At 41.1% G+C, this 17,529-nt stretch overlaps 2 protein-coding genes across 2 annotated transcripts; both read right to left on the bottom strand.

Annotated features, from left to right (window-relative positions):
* Positions 1–3,724: 3,724 nt before the first annotated feature.
* LOC131456006 (extracellular calcium-sensing receptor-like) lies at positions 3,725–10,096 on the bottom strand. Its single transcript, XM_058623956.1, has 8 exons — positions 9,951–10,096; positions 9,506–9,794; positions 9,336–9,422; positions 8,614–8,805; positions 7,092–7,625; positions 5,869–6,093; positions 4,730–4,853; positions 3,725–4,629 (listed from the first exon to the last, which is right to left on the bottom strand). Exons 1-8 carry the CDS (start codon positions 10,001–10,003, stop codon positions 3,725–3,727), a joined length of 2,409 nt encoding a protein of 802 aa, XP_058479939.1. The 5' UTR covers positions 10,004–10,096.
* Positions 10,097–12,142: 2,046 nt separating this feature from the next.
* Positions 12,143–17,038, bottom strand: LOC131456160 (extracellular calcium-sensing receptor-like). The gene is made up of 8 exons (XM_058624222.1): positions 16,974–17,038; positions 16,534–16,822; positions 16,367–16,453; positions 15,812–16,003; positions 14,417–14,950; positions 13,786–14,010; positions 13,152–13,275; positions 12,143–13,044 (listed from the first exon to the last, which is right to left on the bottom strand). The coding sequence occupies exons 1-8, from the start codon at positions 17,021–17,023 to the stop codon at positions 12,143–12,145; spliced, it is 2,403 nt and encodes an 800-aa protein (XP_058480205.1). The 5' UTR covers positions 17,024–17,038.
* Positions 17,039–17,529: the final 491 nt, after the last annotated feature.

Here is a 17,529-nt window from a genome sequence, read left to right as displayed (position 1 = left end):
CACACAGATACACCAAGCAAGCACTGGGGTTGTAAAAGTCATTTTTGAATACTAGAATCAATATCTGTAAAGAAACATATCAAAGCAACATTGATTAATGAACATGTTTTTTAAATGGTTAGTTATCCATAAGTCACTGAAAGAAATCTACAAGTCCATTTGCTACTGACTCAATAGTTTTGGGTTTCCATCAAGCAGGCAGCCAGATTTACTCTTCACCACACATTAATAGCCCGAGGCCCAGCCTGACCTATTTGCATATTTTTTCAGACCGACCCCAAGGTCCGGGTTCGGTCTGAAAAAATATGACCTTGCACATGTTGTCTGTGTTTACGTTCTGCCACAAGCCCTTCCAGACACAGCGCATGACATTATTCACTCTACAATTGCAATGCTCCAAACTCAACACACAGATGCTTTTTTTGCGATCTCTGGAAATTTTAATCACATAATACTGGATTCCACCCTCACTAATTTTTTTACGTTTGTTGAATGCCCAACTATGAAAAACAGGACAATAGACCTCATGTATGCAAACGTGAGGGATGCATACAGCGCCACCCCCCTACCCCTAATGGGAAAGTTGGACCACAACCTCATTCATCTTCAGCCAATGTACAAGACAAAAGTACAGAGGCTACCGGTTGCCACGCGCACCTTTACAAAGTGGACACCAGAAGCAGAAGAGGCCTTGAGAGACTGTTTTGAGTCCACTGACTGGAGTGTGCTTCAGAATGGAGAGGATTTAGAGGAGGTCACACATTGCACAACTGACTACCTGAACTTCTGCATGGATGTTGTAGTTCCCACAAAGACTGTGCGCTGCTTTTCAAACAACAGGTTCAACTACCCAGCTCCTGCGGCAGTGGTCTGTCCACCACTCTCTGCTGACTCAGACAATGCTCCTGCTTGCTTGCCTGCCCAACCCACACTTCCCCCCACTCTCACTGCAACACTCACCCCCATCAAAGGCTGATGCACCCCTCCCCCACAAGGTGACCACGAACACTGCAGTTACACTGACTCCAGCCATCAGACACCCCCACAGACGCAACTTAAAGGGGACATATTATACCCTATTTCCCCCATTAAAATAGTTCCCTGGTGTCCTAATGAACATGTCAGTGACATGCTTTGGTCAAAATACCATAAGGATGAAGCATCATAGCAGTTCAATAACCCTGCTAAACCCGCCCCTTTCAGAATGCTCTGTTTTGTGCGTGGTCCCTTTACATGCAAATGAGAAACAGGCAAACACACACCCACTCCAGGGGGTTTCTGATTTGTCCTCTTTACAGCGCTCACTCGCTCAGCTGCTGTTCGTCTCCCCCTCCCTCCACTAGTTCTCTGACAATATCAACATGGCAGCGTGCGCGGAAAACAGCGAGAGTGCCGTCACAGGAAGAGACATCCTACATAAGGATCGAGCCGAACAGTGCCGAACTGTAAATCAGTTAAAAACACTTAGGGACAGCACCACTGATCGCCACCGCTGATCGCCAGCAGCGCGCGGCGAGCTGAATAAACTGCCGCTGTATGTGACTGTATCAGACCGGTGACTGCGCTCCGGAGACCTCGCCACTGCTGATCGCCAGCGGCGAGCTGCATAAACTGCCGCTGGCGATCAGCGGTGCTTAACTGATTTTCACAGAGAGTGCCGTCACAGGAAGAGACCTCCGACACACAGATACTTAGGGACAGTACCGCTGATCGCCAGCGGCGAGCTGCCGCTGTATGTGACCTGTCAGAATGGTCAGTTATGAGTGTCCACTGTGCAGCCACCAACAGCACACTTGTCCCTCCGCGTTGACATAATACCGCTCTTCCTCCCTTGCCTGCACTCTCGCAGGGACAAGGTAGAGCTAAAGTGGAGCTCTCGAGGTAAACTTACTGGTGGGTGGTAACATTCGCGGTGAAATGCGCATGCTGCCGAGGGAATTCAACATGGCGTGTTTTATCGCCTATACTTTACACTTACACAAAGGGGGACCACGAAAACATGACTGAGTATTCTTTTTCCACACTTTGGCGACTGGTAAGGCCTCCAGAGTCCCTAATATAAGTATTAAAATGGTTAAAAAGTTGATTTTGCATAATATGTCCCCTTTAATACCAATGGCTGTTACCCAATTACTTCAAACCTATCCCTGCACTGCTATAGTTCTTACGTTACAACTATTAATTAGTACATTCATGTGGATCTTTGATTTAGTATTTTTACTGTCCATGTCATTTATCTGGATTTGTTTTTTTTATCACTGACAACGTTATCATGTTGTCAGTGTATGTTGTGTGTGATGTCTTAAGCTACTGGGACCTTGAATTTCCCCTTGGGATCAATAAACTTATTCAATTTGAATTTGAATTGAATTGAAGCACTCCATGCCCGAATTCCAAGACACCCCTATTGATCCAAAGGCACAAGAAACATTGGCTCCAATTTGCTTTAAACTATATAAATAAGCCAAAAAAGTTTTGGGATTCTGTTCTGTTGAGTGATGAAATAATACTAGAAGTTTACTACAAGTTGTTAGGCCTATGGATCAGTCTGGAGGAGAAGAATGAAGCAAAGAACACACTGTCTACACAGTGGCACAGTGATGCTCTGGGCATTCTTCACTTCCTCCGGCACTGGAAAACTTTAGTGTGTGGAGGGAAAGATGGATCCTGGGAAAAAAGCTTGCGTCTGTGAGGGAGCTTGGGTGTCATTGGACCCTCCAACCGGACAATAATCCCAAGCATAGTACACCAGGGTTTGGTTTCAGAAGAAGTCCTGGAAGATACTATAGTGGCCATCAGAGTCGCCTGACTCCATTAAAAGTCTCAAGGTGGGATTTGAAAAAGTCGGTTGGAGAACGCAAACCCAAGACTATTAGGGAACTGGAGGCCTTTGCCCCTGAGGAATGGGCTAAGATTCCTCAGGAACGCTGCCAGAAGCTTGTGTCATACCAGCAAAAGGGTGATCTATTAAGTACTAAAGATGCATTAAAAGTGGCATTTTGTGTTGAACTTGAAGAAACCACTTGTAATATTAGCTGTGTTAAGCTATTTAAATTGTTCTTGTTTGATGTGTTTATTGCAAACAGCAGCTAGTTTGTACATTTGCCAATAAACCTAATTTGCAGCAGGGGTCGAATAAGTTTGATTGCAAATGCATATACTTGTCAGTGTAGTGCATATATATGGAAAGAGTATATGCACTACACTGAAGAGACCATCCCACACTTTTTATGATGTGCAGTGTTAGAGCGAGTCATTTTTGTACTGAAAGATTGTGGGTTCAATTCCCACCTCTGCAAGTCTAGAGTCAAGACAAGAACCAATATTTCTGTCATTTTGTTACACATATTGTAATAACTGCTTTTCTGCAAGCATCCTATGAAGGTTCCCTGTTATCTAAATCTTCTTGACAGCCAACAAATTTAGTACCCTCTTTTTTGATCTTGTACATGCTTCTTTAGTGAATTTATTGTTATTATTGATAAAAAAAAAGATAATAATGTGAGGATTCTGTAATATATTAAGTGTCTTGAGATAATGTACCTTGTGATTTGGATCAATTTTGTAGATCTGTAAAGAAATCATATCTGTAAAGAAATATCAATATCAAAACATCATTGATTAATGAACATGTTTTTTTAAATCGTTAGTTATCCATAAGTTACCGAAAGAAATCTACAAGTCCATGTGCTACTGACTCAATATCTTTGCGTTAATTTGTGTTTCAATATTTATTTTCTTTCCCCATCAGGTGCTGTTTTGTATTCTTTTCAGGCTTCAGTAAAATAATGTAAGTCTTTGGCGCAAACAGGCAGAACAATAAGCCAAAGCTGGAGGCCAAGATGGCAAATGACTCAACTGCATCTGCATAATTTCCAGGTGAGCTGATATAAGCAGGGATGAATGCTAGCCACACAGCACAGAAGATCAGCATGCTGAATGTGATGAACTTGGCCTCGTTGAAGTTTCCCGGCAATTTGCGGGCCAGAAAAGCCAATACAAAGCACAGACAGGCCTGCAGACCAATATATCCAAGAACGCACCAGAATGCCAGGCGAGAGCCCACACTACACTCCAGTATGATCTTTGAATGTTCATATTGTGTATTTCTGGATGGAAATGGGGGAACATCAATGAGCCAGACAGCACAGATAACCACCTGAACCATAGTGCAGCCGGAGATGATGGTCCTCTGCTGCTTAGGCCCCAGCCACTTCATGATGTTGTGCCCTGGCCTGGTGGCAGTGAATGCAGCCAGTACAACCAGGGTCTTCCCCAGGATGCATGAAATACACAGTGAAAATGTGATGCTAAAGGCAGTGTGGCGCAGCATGCAGGACCAATATGTTGGCTTTCCAATGAAAAGCAGAGAACAAAGGAAACACAGAGTCAGTGCAAACAGTATGAAGAAACTGAGCTCAGAGTTATTGACACGGACGATGGCTGTGTGTCTGTGACAGAAGAAGACTCCACAGACCGCCAGAGTGAAGCAGGCGCCCACCACAGACATCACTGTCAGGGCTATTCCCAATGAATCAAAGGTCAAGTACTCCACTTTCTTGGAGATGCAGGCTGTTCTGTCGTAGTTTGACCAGAAGTCCTCAGGACAAATTGTACAATCTACTGAGTCTAAAGGGAAGAAAGTATGAACAAGTTTCAGTATTGCATTCTGTGCTACAATTGTAAGAATGGATTTGCTTTGACATTTTATTGTTCAGCTCAAACTCACTTGTCTGATTGCTAATTTTGCCACTGTCACATGGTACACAGTCAAAGCAGCAGATAGGCTCCCCACGACGGACAGCCTTCCGGGAGCCTGGAAGACAACTGGCACTGCACACAGACACTGGCACCTAGAGTGGAAAGACCATGTGAATTGGTACATTTTTATTGGTTAATTTATCTAATGGATGGAAAATTCCTCAAAACCATTTGTCAATAAATGGTCCAGATCCAGTTTCCGAGGCTATTACTATGATACATATCATCACCATTATTATTATGCTATTATTAAAGATGGTATCGGCATAATTTTTATCAACAATCTCTGCTGCTGCTTATATAAATGACATTGTAGTTCTATAAACATTTCATCACTGACTCAGAACCGTGTTGTATAAAGTTATAACGTGATACAATTGTTGTGTATCTGTTCCTGGTCTCTTTCTTCTGACTCTACTTCATCCTCTTCGTCACCCCAACCGGTCGAGGCAGATGGCTTCACATCTTCGAGTCTGGTTCTGTCAGAGATTTCTTCGTGTTAAAAGGGAGTTTTTTTCTCTCCACTGAGGCCTAGTGCTTGCTCATTGTGTGAATTGTTGGGTTGCTCTACTCTCCATCATGTTGTCTACATACAGTGCCTTGAGATAATGTACGTTATGATTTGGCGCTATACAAATAAAATTGAAGTGAATTGAATTGATAAGCTATTTCATAACCTGTGGTTCTGTTAAATATATTTATATGTAGATCTATGAGAGCTCTTTCAGAAGCATTTAATGTCATGAAGGAAGATTAATTCATTGTCTATCGCTTTATCCTGTGCATGAGGGTCGCGGGGAGCTGGAGTCAATCCCAACTGACATAAGAAAAAAGGCGGGGTCAGACCCAGGACGGGTCACCAGTCCAGCACACAGAGACAAACAACCATTCACTCTTACATTCCATCAAGAAAGATCCATGAGGAAAGCAACAGTGGATAGTTGGTCACCAAACACATAGTCCAGCTGGGCTTTGAATCTCCGTTTGTGTATGAAAATAAATATCAGATCCAGTTTGCTCTGTCCACCTGACTTACCTCCATCTCAACCTACAGAACTTCAACAGTTGGCATCTGATGAAGGTAAAAACACGGTGTGAGCAGCTTGCCTCACTCTGATGTCCTGCCCACATTATTCCGTCCTCCTGGATCAACAGCTCCTCTCCAACAGCCTTGGTTCCATCAAACAAACCCACATTGACAAATTCAATGTTTCCTTCTGGGCCTCTCTGCCAGTTGATAATATCATAATAGGGTACAGAGTCGCCCTTGGCATCAAAGTCCACCTCCTCACCAGCAATCTGAAAGTTCACTTCCTGGAGGTAGTGTTGCAGCTTTAGGAAATTAGGAAATGCACATAATGAAACACTGAATTGCCTTAAACCCTAATCCTGTTTGGTAGAGCTTCCCAGTCTAAAGAGTTTTCAGGTTTCAGTCCCCCTAAAAATCAAGCTAAACATCCATGACCCTAATTTGTAAAGTAGTAAACATTTAACATAACATTAACATGAACACATCAAATGGAAATTAAAACATGTTGTCCCAAATTTCAAAATCAATCAAATCAAATCAATTTCAATATTGATCCAAAATAATTATCTTTTTTTGTGTGAGAAGTCCAGTGCTGTGTTTACAATGTGACAATAAATTATTTAAAAAAAAAAAGTCATACAAATATTTCAGTAAGATATATATATTTTTATATATATATATATATATATATATATAAATATATATTTATATTGTGATTGTTTATAATACAGAAAAGATGTATGTCATATGTACAGTATGGTACATGACTTTGGTAAATATTTATCGTTAGGGATGCACCGAAATGAAAAATTGTTGGCTGAAATCGAAAATCAGGAAACACTTGGCCAGACAGACACACAGTGCACCGCTCCTGCACCGTATGCTTCTCCGCCTCCAAGTAGTCTCTCCGTATACAATGCAACCTGAAACATTTCTCGACACTCTGCTTTATCCCCACATCCAAGTAATAATCTTTATGACCAGGATCAAGTACACTCGCGAAGAAGTGCAAGGAATCCGAGTGAATGTCACGGGGATTTCATAATCTGAGATTAATGCAGCCAAGTTTTGCTTTTGCGCTAAGGTGCTGTTCCACCGTGTACTCACATCTTGTTGGAACCTTTTAATTGGTGTCCCAAACTGATCTTGGACAGACTCTAATAGCCATTTTTCGGCCATTTTCGGCAGAAATGTTTTGGTGGACGACTGGTCTGAAGTCCACCTACAATACTTACAAGGCCCACCACTGGGCTTTGACCAACAGTTTGTAATGGTAAAACAATAGTAGATTATACAGTACCTGCCAAGGGTGTATGTTGTTGCTCTGAGCACATGAGTTGTTTTGGAAAGGTCCCCTCCCCGGCTGACAGAGAAGGAGGTTGTGCAGGGAATGAGCAATTGCATATACAGCCTTATATACATTAAAGGCGACTCTAGGGCTGGATGTATTCATATAGGCTGAGTGTTGTTCTAGCAGCGACTCCTGCCCTGAGCAGGGCGGCATCTGGGCGACAGCGGATGAAAAAGGACTGCAACCATATAGAGACTCCCACAGCTCATGCACCAGGACATTGTCAGGATATCTCTTAGGGTTTACTGTCTGCAGGAAGTCACCCAGTCTGGAGATATGACCTTTTCTGATGCTAAACCCAATGGTTCCTCCCAAGTAAGGGTAATACTCTCTCCCTGAAAAGCCTGATGCTGTGACCAAGGCTTCACTCGCCACCCACTGGATTCCAGTGATGTTCTGAGTCATGTAGTCTCTCAAGAAAGGTGTCATCGCCCCTTGGCCTGCAAATACCACCACCACTTTTGCAGTAGAGCTACGCATCACCTTTACAGAGGGTCAGATAATGTAGATGACAAGGAGACAAAAACAAAACTGAGAGACAATAAGAAAAACTCACAGTGTGTATGTACACAGTGAAGAATAAGTAGTATTTCTAGTATAGACTTTAGTAAAAGGTGATATTTCAGGTGTTCATTTTGAAGAAAATACTTTTTTTTGCCAAAGTCAGGTCATTTTTTTGTTTACATGATTCATCATTTCCTGTTGTATTTTAGTACTAATTGTCTCTTGACTTCACACCTTGTATATTCCCACCACTGAGATTCTATGATTTGCCCAAATACTTTCCTCGTGTTATGACCCTCTTCATTTTCTGGACATTGTCTTGTGTTTTGCTATTCTGATCCTTGTCATTGTTGATTGAAAGCACATGTACTGACCATTGTGGACTTAGTTAAATCATGTCTTAGGAAAGGTTTTCACGTCATGACTCTCTTCTCCTCTCTGGATCTAATATGGGCATGATGAGATAAATGGATGAAAGTGAGACAGTTTTCTCTGTGTCTAAATTTAATGACAACTGTAGGTCCACAAATAGGAGCTTCAATGTCTCTATGTGTTAATATGTGTTAGCAGCACAAAAGTGTCTTAAACTGAAACTCATTAACTAACTAAAAACCTAAGTTAATTTTTTATAGCCATAAAATACCATCACCAACTGAATAGGTTGAAGGTTTGATACCTAGCTCCACGGGTCTACATGCTGATGTTTCTTTGGGCAAGACACTTATACTCACATTACTGTGCTGACAGTGTGTGAATGGGTATGAAAGATGTGTGACACACAAATGTGCTGCACATAGATGCAATGTATACATTAAATGTGAATGTACTATATGTGAATGGGTGAATGACAAAAAACTGTAGTGTAAAGCACCTTTGAGTGGTCATCAACACTAGAAAGTTGTATATAAATACAGAACACTTACCATTTAAAATGTAGAAGTAAACAATGCCCACAGTGTTTTCATACCTTTATTATCCTTAGTCCAGTCTGACGATTGTAGAGCAGAGGAATAATTTCTTGGTACGCTACACATACTTTGGTTTCCTGTAATTCTCTCAGTAAACCTTTTGCAGCAAAGCGGCCATAATCATGGTCTCCTTGCAGCAGCCCCACCCAAGTCCAGTTAAAGTGCACCAGCAGCTGTGCAATGGCTTTCACCTGGGCTCAACAGAAAAAGACAATCAACTCACCCAGTTTAATTTCACAGACATCAAAAAACTTTTGTAAATTAATAGCAATATCTTGATAAATTATTTGTTTTTGTGCCCTGTTATAACATTTCTGTAGTCTGTAAACGATAAAGCATGGATGTTTGGCAGAACAAATGAATATTCATGTATTATTTGTTAGGGACAACACACATAATCATTGTTCCATCTTAATAAAATTTAAGCAGTGCTACATGTGTGTGTGTGTGTATATATATATATATATATATATATATATATAAGACTCTAAAACAAGAAGAAAGACTAACAATGAAAAATACATTGAAAAACAATCTATAAAAAACATTATAACAATAAACAAAAATAGAAATATACTGATTATTATCAACCATGATTATTATGATGACCAAACCTGAAAAGAACTCTTACATAATATAAGAGGGACACTTTTAAGGTACTTGTAATAAATATTTCTGACCACAGTAGTAGGAAATGTGTAAAAGAGGTTTGACTTTTTACCTGGTAGTCATCACTAGGAATTACTCTGAAGAATGTTGGATATTTTCTTCTGTCTGACAAACATGCACATGAAGAAAAGAAGCTGATCTGTGTAAAAACAGAGTGCAGTGTTACTGAGAAAAGAATATTTTTTTTTTGTGATGATTGACATAAATAAAAGTCACTGTTACCATGGGGATCCGGAATGACTGCAGGATTCTTGACACAACAATAGACTGAGCAGATCCAGAAGGCCCAATCACAGCGAGGAGTGATGAGGCATTTGTGCACATAGAAGAGTTTTCCTCACTCACCCCATTCAGCATCGATAAAACAGCTCTCTGTCCTGTCAGTGGATATCTACACGAATCGAAGATGTTGTAGCCCAGAGTGTGATTCGGCAACAGCAATGGATTCTGGTTTATCTCCTCCACTGCCAGTCTCATAGTCTGAGCCCACCGGAAAGCCCTGGGATAAAGTCTGTGGCTGGTACAGATGAATGTAGTCTGTTCATTTAAAAACTCTAATGATTATAAACACATTCAGTCTACTCCACTTTATATTAAGAGTGCAAAATAAGACATAATTTAGAGGATTAGTAAATATAATCCTCCCATGATCATCTATGAAACTCACCCATTGCAATTTATTGGTGGTGGTCTGTAGGTGCCGTTAAGGGCTTCTGGCATTTTCACATTATAATGAAGGGGGAAAATCCCACCAATGACATAGTCACCCTGGGCCACAAATCCTGGCTGGAAGCTGTTCAGAAGAGTGCACTTTGAGGCTGCTGGTGGAGCTGCAGTGGTGATGCTTGAAAGTGAGCTATGAGTTAAAGTGAGGACAGTGAGAGAGTAAAGCAAAGAAAATAAAGCAAGTGAAGTCATAATGTTTCACTGGGCTGAGGAGAGAATGAGAGGGACCAAGGAAATGATAAGGCACTTTATAAAGGCTACAGTATCTCACCTTCTGAGTCTTGCATCTTATTAATGACAGAGTGGCTTTGGATTGGACAGTGGTCCACAATCAGGAATAGGGGTGCAACGGATCAAAAAACTCACGGATCGGATCGATCAGCAAAAAAAGTCTGGCACAATATTTTCGCTGAAGTGGGTGCGCGACGGCGCACCGTCGTAACGTGGCTCAAGCACTTTCAGCATGTGTTTAAAGCCCTCGTTTTGCACAAGCGAATATGGCCTCATGTCTGCACCTATAAACACACCGATAGCGTTTGTGATGGCTTTAGCCAGGTCTGATTGTGCAACAAGGGGCTGCTTAAATGCCGCGGTGATAAGCGGTTGTTGAGCAGCCTTCGTTTTCACTCCTGTCAGTGAAACACCGGGGTGATGTCGCTTCAAATGCGTGTCCATGCTTGATGTGTTTCCACTGTCATGTGGCTTTCTTGTGCCACAGTGCCGACACGCCGTCACGGTTTTATCCACTAACCTCTTTCCTTCGTCATTATATTTGACAGGGAAGTCAAAATGCTCCCATACAGGGGATTTAAATGACGCGGGGCGTTCAAGCTGGGCGTGTGTGCGCACAACTTTTTTTTTTTTCATAAATCAAGCCGCGGATCACGTGTGTGCCGAACCGAAGATATTGATCCGAACGGATCACGGATCAATGATGATCCGTTGCACCACTAATCAGGAACTATAGTGGGTTAATGCAAACTGTGGGGAAAAAGCTAAGGCCCTAAACAAAGAAAAAACAAAGACAAATACACAAACAAACCTCATATGATAACCATCGTATGGGTACCTTTATGAATGATTTTTTTGATGTAAAGAGGCAATAGACATTAATGTTTCTTATGATTTCTGTTTGGTTCCTGTCATAAAGATGAAAGCAAATATTCAACGACTGTATTTTCTTTAGAGATGATTTTGTCATGATCCCAAAGGCGACAGTAGAGCGAGTCATCTTTCAATTTAAAGGTTGTGGATTTGATTCCCAGCTCTGCTAGTCTACATGCCGATGTGTCCTTGGGCAACACCACATTGCTCATGACAGATGTACCAGCATCGTGTGAATGGGTATGAAAGATGAGTGATAGAAAAATGCTACACATAGATGCGCTGTATGAAAGTGTGAGTAAATGGGTATGAATGGGTTAATGGCAAAACTGTAGTCTAAAGCAGCTGTGGGTGGTCATCAAGATTAGAACACTGCAATATAAATACAAACCATTTACTTTTACTCCTGGTCTTTATTATAAAGGAGTATTAAGGCCACATTGAGAAAAACATTTTTTCACAGACTTCAAGAATAAAGTCTTAATTTAACAAGAATAAAGTCATGAATTATTATTCTAATCTATTGTTTAGGGATGTCCCGATACAACTTTTTCACTTCCAATACAATACAGATATTGGAGCCTTGAGTATTGGTCTATACCGAAATTGATCCGATACGATATTAGCACGAATCATACATACTTTAATTACATATTTTGTATTGTGGAATGTTAAAATAGGCTTGATCAAGTGATACTACTTAAACAGAGAACAGCAACAGTAGGTGTAGAAAAATTGACCCATTTATTATTATAATTATTATTAGTCTATGGTTAATTTCATCAGGAGGAACGTACCAAGTGCTAATGGGGGGCTTTGCAGAGCACCCGTGTTTCACAGGTAACAGTGTGTCTTCAGAGAACACCCCCTTGTTGTCACTATTTTGGATTAGCCCAACCCACACAGGGTGAGTGACTCGAAGAAACATGTTTTTTTTTTTTAAATAGTTAGTTAGTCCATAAGTCACTGAAAGAAATCTATAAGTCCACTTCCTACTGATTCAATAGCTTTGGGTTAATTTGTGTTTCATCATTTCTTTTCTTTCCCCATCAGATGCTGTTTTGTATTCTTTTCAGGTTTCAGTAAAATAATGTAAGTCTTTGGAGCAAACAAGCACAACAGTAAGCCAAAGCTGGAGGCCAAGATGGCAAATGACTCAACTGCATCTGCATAATTTCCAGGGGAGCTGATATAAGCAGGGATAAATGCTAGCCACACAGCACAGAAGATCAGCATGCTGAATGTGATGAACTTGGCCTCGTTGAAGTTCCCCGGCAACTTTCGGGCCAGAAAAGCCAATACAAAGCACGGACAGGCCTGTAGACCAATATATCCAAGAACGCACCAGAATGCCAGGCTAGAGCCCACACTACACTCCAGTATGATCTTTGAATGTTCATATTTTGTATTTCTGGATGGAAACGGGGGAACATCAATGAGCCAGACAGCACAGATAACCACCTGAACCAGAGTGCAGCTGGAGATGATGGTCCTCTGCTGCTTAGGCCCCAGCCACTTCATGATGTTGTGCCCTGGCCTGGTGGCAGTGAATGCAGCCAGTACCACCAGGGTCTTCCCCAGGATGCATGAAATACACAGTGAAAATGTGATGCTAAAGGCAGTGTGGCGCAGCATGCAGGACCAATATGTTGGCTTTCCAATGAAAAGCAGAGAACACAGGAAACACAGAGTCAGTGCAAACAGTATGAAGAAACTGAGCTCAGAGTTATTCACACGGACGATGGCTGTGTGTCTGTGACAGAAGAAGACTCCACAGACAGCCAGAGTGAAGCAGGCGCCCACCACAGACATCACTGTCAGGGCTATTCCCAATGAATCGAAGGTCAAGTACTCCACTTTCTTGGAGATGCAGGCTGTTCTGTCGTTGTTTGACCAGAAGTCCTCAAGGCAAATTGCACAATCTACTGAGTCTAAATGGAAGAAAGTATGAACAATTTCCAGTATTGCAGTATTACTTCTGTACTACAATTGTAAGAATGGATTTGCTTTGACATTTTTTTGTTCAGCTCAAACTCACTTGTCTGATTGCTAATTTTGCCACTGTCACATGGTACACAGTCAAAGCAGCAGATAGGCTCCCCACGACGGACAGCCTTCCGGGAGCCTGGAAGACAACTGGCACTGCACACAGATACTGGCACCTAGAGTGGAAAGACCAGGTGCTGATATTGGTACATTTTATTAGTTAATCTATTGACAAATGGAACATTCCTCCAAACCATCTTTTCAATTAAGTATTTGTTACTTCTAATTTCTCAACTGTGTTTAACAATGTTTTGAGTTTTATGTTGGTTAGATATATTTGGTCTGAAGATGTCAGTCTAGACTACACATATGCAGGTAGTCATCAAACAACTTTTTGATAGTCACATGATTATAAGGTGTACACTGATGACTGGGTTCCTACCTATAAACTAATCCATAACCTGTGGTTTTGTTAAATATATTTAGCCTTAGATCTATGGGAGCTCTTTCAGAAGTATTTAATGTCATGAAGAAAGATTCATTCATCGTCTACTGCTTTATCCTGCACACAAAGGTCGCGGGGAGCTGGAGCCAATCCCAGCTGACAGGACAAAAGGCAGAGTCAACCTACAGAACTTCAACAGTTGGCATCTGATGAAGGTAAAAACACGGTGTGAGCAGCTTGCCTCACTCTGATGTCCTGCCCACATTATCTTGTCCTCCTGGATCAACAGCTCCTCTCCAACAGCCTTTGTTACATCAAACAAACCCACATTGACAAATTCAATGTTTCCTTCTGGGCCTCTCTGCCAGTTGATAATATCATAATAGGGTACAGAGTCGCCCTTGGCATCAAAGTCCACCTCCTCACCAGCAATCTGAAAGTTCACTTCCTGGAGGTAATGTTGCAGCTTGAAAATTAGGAAATGCACAAAATTAACCACAAATTGCATTGAACAAGATTTACAGTAAAATGTTGTCTTGCAGAGATTCCCAGTCTTCAGAGTTTTGAGTTTCCAAGGCCCTTAAAAATCCACAATCAATATTGATTGACATTGATTGACACTTATTGCCATAAGTGCGAAGTCCAGTGCTGTGTTTACAATGAAACAATAAACAATTAAAATATATTCATGAACATATTTCATTAAGATTCAAATACATTTTAATTATATGGATATGGGTATGGATATGTACAGTATGTTACATGATTTTAGTAAATGGGAGATTGTTATTGTGGTCTGAGGTCCATCTGCAAAGCCACAAGGCTTTGACCCACAGTTTGTAATGGTAAAAAAATAGTGGATTATACAGTACCTGCCAAGGGTGTATGTTGTTGCTCTGAGCACATGAGTTGCTTTGGAAAGGTCCCCTCCCTGGCTGACAGAGAAGGAGGTTGTGCAGGGAATGAGCAATGGCATATACAGCCTTATATACATTATAGGCGATTCTAGGGCTGGATGTATTCATGTAGGCTGAGTGTTGTTCCAGCAGAGACTCCTGCCCTGAGCAGGGCGGCATCTGGGTGACAGAGGATGGAAACAGACTGCACCCATACAGAGACTCCCACAGCTCATGCACCAGGACATTGTCAGGATATCTCTTAGGGTTTACTGTCTGCAGGAAGTCACCCAGTCTGGAGATATGACCTTTTCTGATGCCAAACCCAATGGTTCCTCCCAAGTAAGGGTAATACTCTCTCCCTGAAAAGACTGATGCTGTGATCCAGGCTTCACTTGCCACCCACTGTATTCCAGTGATGTTCTGAGTCATGTAGTCTCTCAAGAAAGGTGTCATCTCCCCCTCGCCTGCAAATACCACCACCACTTTTGCAGTAGAGCTACGCATCACCTTTACAGAGGGTCAGATAATGTAGATGACAGGGTTTGACAAGGAGACAAAACAAAACTGAGTGACAATAAGAAAAACTCAGATGTACACATGAAAAACAACTAGTATTTCTGTAGACCTTAGTATGTTTCAGGTGTTCATTTTGAAGAAAATACTTTTTTGGCCTAGTCAGGTCATGTTTTTGTTTACATGATTCATCTCTCCCTGTTTTGTCTCTTGACTTCACACCCTGTATTTTCCCACCATTGAGATTTTGTATCTGCCCAAATAGTTTCACCTGTGACATCTTCCTCGTGTTATGACCCTCTTAATTTTCTGGACATTGTCTCGCGTTTTGTGATCCTTTTGTCCTTTTTGATTGAAAGCACATGCACTGACCCATTGTGGACATAGTTAAATCATGTCTTAGGAAATGTTTTTGTTGATACATGGTCTGAGAGTTACAATTCAAATCATGACAAATAGATTATAATGCATTATAAGCTTGGGATGCATAAAATATTACTACAAATAATATTTGTAGTAATATGCCAGACTAGAGGTACACCACCGCACACCACAAACTCGCACTCCAAGGTTTTCTCACAAGTTGGCAGCCCTGCTAGTCTACATGCTGATGTTCTTTGGGCAAGACACTTAACCTCACAGTACTGTACCAGCAGTGTGAATCTGTATGAAAGATGTGTGACACAAAATGTGCTCCACATAGATGCAATGTAAATATGTGAATGTATGTGAATAGGTGAATGACAAAAACTGTAGGGTAAAGCAGCTTTGACTGGTCATCAACAGTAGAAATGCTCTATATAAATACAGACCTCTTAAAGGTAGAAGTCAACAGTGCCCACAGTGTTTTCATACCTTCATTATCCTTAGTCCCCCCTGGTGATTGTACAGCAGAGGAATCATTTCTTGGTATGCTACACATACTTTGGTTTCCTGTAATTCTCTCAGTAAACCTTTTGCAGCAAAGCGGCCATAATCATGGTCTCCTCGCAGCAGCCCCACCCAAGTCCAGTTAAAGTGCACCAGCATCCGTGCAATGGCTCTCACCTGGGGTCAACAGAGAAAGACAACTCACACAGTTTAGTTTTAAAGACATTAAAAAAACGTTCACAAATGAAAAGCAATATCTTAATAAATTATTTGGTTTTGTGCCCTGCTGCAACATATATGTATTATGTAAACGATAAAGAATGGAAGTTTGGCATGACCAAACCTGAAAAGATCACTAACATAATATAAGAAAGAGGAAAACTTATATATTTAAATGCATTTCTCAGTGTCAAAGAATTGCCTCTTGTTTATATCTTTGTAGCTTTAAAGGTAGCTGTAATAATTATGTCTGATGACAGAGTAGTAAATGTGTCCAGCTTTGACCAAAAACAATAACTGACCACATGTTTTACATTTTACCTGGTAGTCATCACTAGGAATTACTCTGAAGAAGGTTGGATATTTTTGTCTGTCTGACAAACATGCACATGAAGCAGCGTAGCTGATCTGTGTAAACGCAAAGTGCAGTGTTACTGAGAAAGAATAATATTTTTGTGATGATTGACATAAATAAAAGTCACTGTTACCATGGGGATCCTGAATGGCTGCAAGCTGCTTGACACAACAATAGACTGAGCAGATCCAGCAGGCCCAATCACAGCGAGGAATGACGAGGCATTTGTGCACATAGAAGAGTTTTCCTCACTCACGCCATTCAGCATCGATAAAACAGCTCTCTGTCCTGTCAGTGGATATCCACATGAATCAAAGATGTTGTAGCCCAGAGTGTGATTTGGCAACAGCACTGGATTCTGGTTTATTTCCTCCACTGCCAGTCTCATAGTCTGAGCCCACCGGAAAGCCCTGGGATCAAATCTGTGGGCGATACAGATGAATGTAGTCTATTCATTTGAAAACTCTAATGATGATAAACACATTCAGTCTACTCCATCTTGAATTAAGAGTGCAAAATTAGGCATCATTTAAAAGTAAGTAAAATCCTCCCACTATCATCTATGAAACTCACCCACTGCAATTTATTGGTGGTGGTCTGTAGATGCCGTTGAGGTCTGGCATTTTCAGATTAAAATGAAGGGGGAAAATCCCACCAATGACATAGTCACCTTGGATCACAAATCCTGGCTGGAAGCTGTTTAGAAGAGTGCATTTTGAGGCTGCTGGTGGAGCTGCAGTGGTTATGCGGAAAAGTGAGCTGAAAACAGAGTAAAGCAAAGAAAACAAAGCAAGTGAAGTCATAATGTTTCACTGGGCTGAGGAGAGAATGAGAAGGACAGAGCAAACAATAAGGCACTTTATAAAGGCTACAGTATCACACCTTCTGAGTCTTGCATCATATTAATGACAGCGTTGCTTTGGATTGGACAGTAGTTCACAATCAGGAACTAAAGTGGGGTTATGCAAACTGTGGAGAAAAAGCTAAAGCCCTAAACAAAGCAATAACAAAAGACAATACACAAAGAAATGATAATGAACCTGTTATTATTATTTATTAGTATTATCATTATTATTATTATTATTATTAATTATATTATTATTATTAACCGTTTGGTCAATGTCAAAAA

This window comes from Solea solea, chromosome 3 (assembly GCF_958295425.1).
Source record: "Solea solea chromosome 3, fSolSol10.1, whole genome shotgun sequence".
NCBI classification, from domain to species: domain Eukaryota; kingdom Metazoa; phylum Chordata; class Actinopteri; order Pleuronectiformes; family Soleidae; genus Solea; species Solea solea.
Note: the sequence above shows the minus strand (reverse complement) of the source record. Positions and strands in the feature narration are given on the sequence as shown.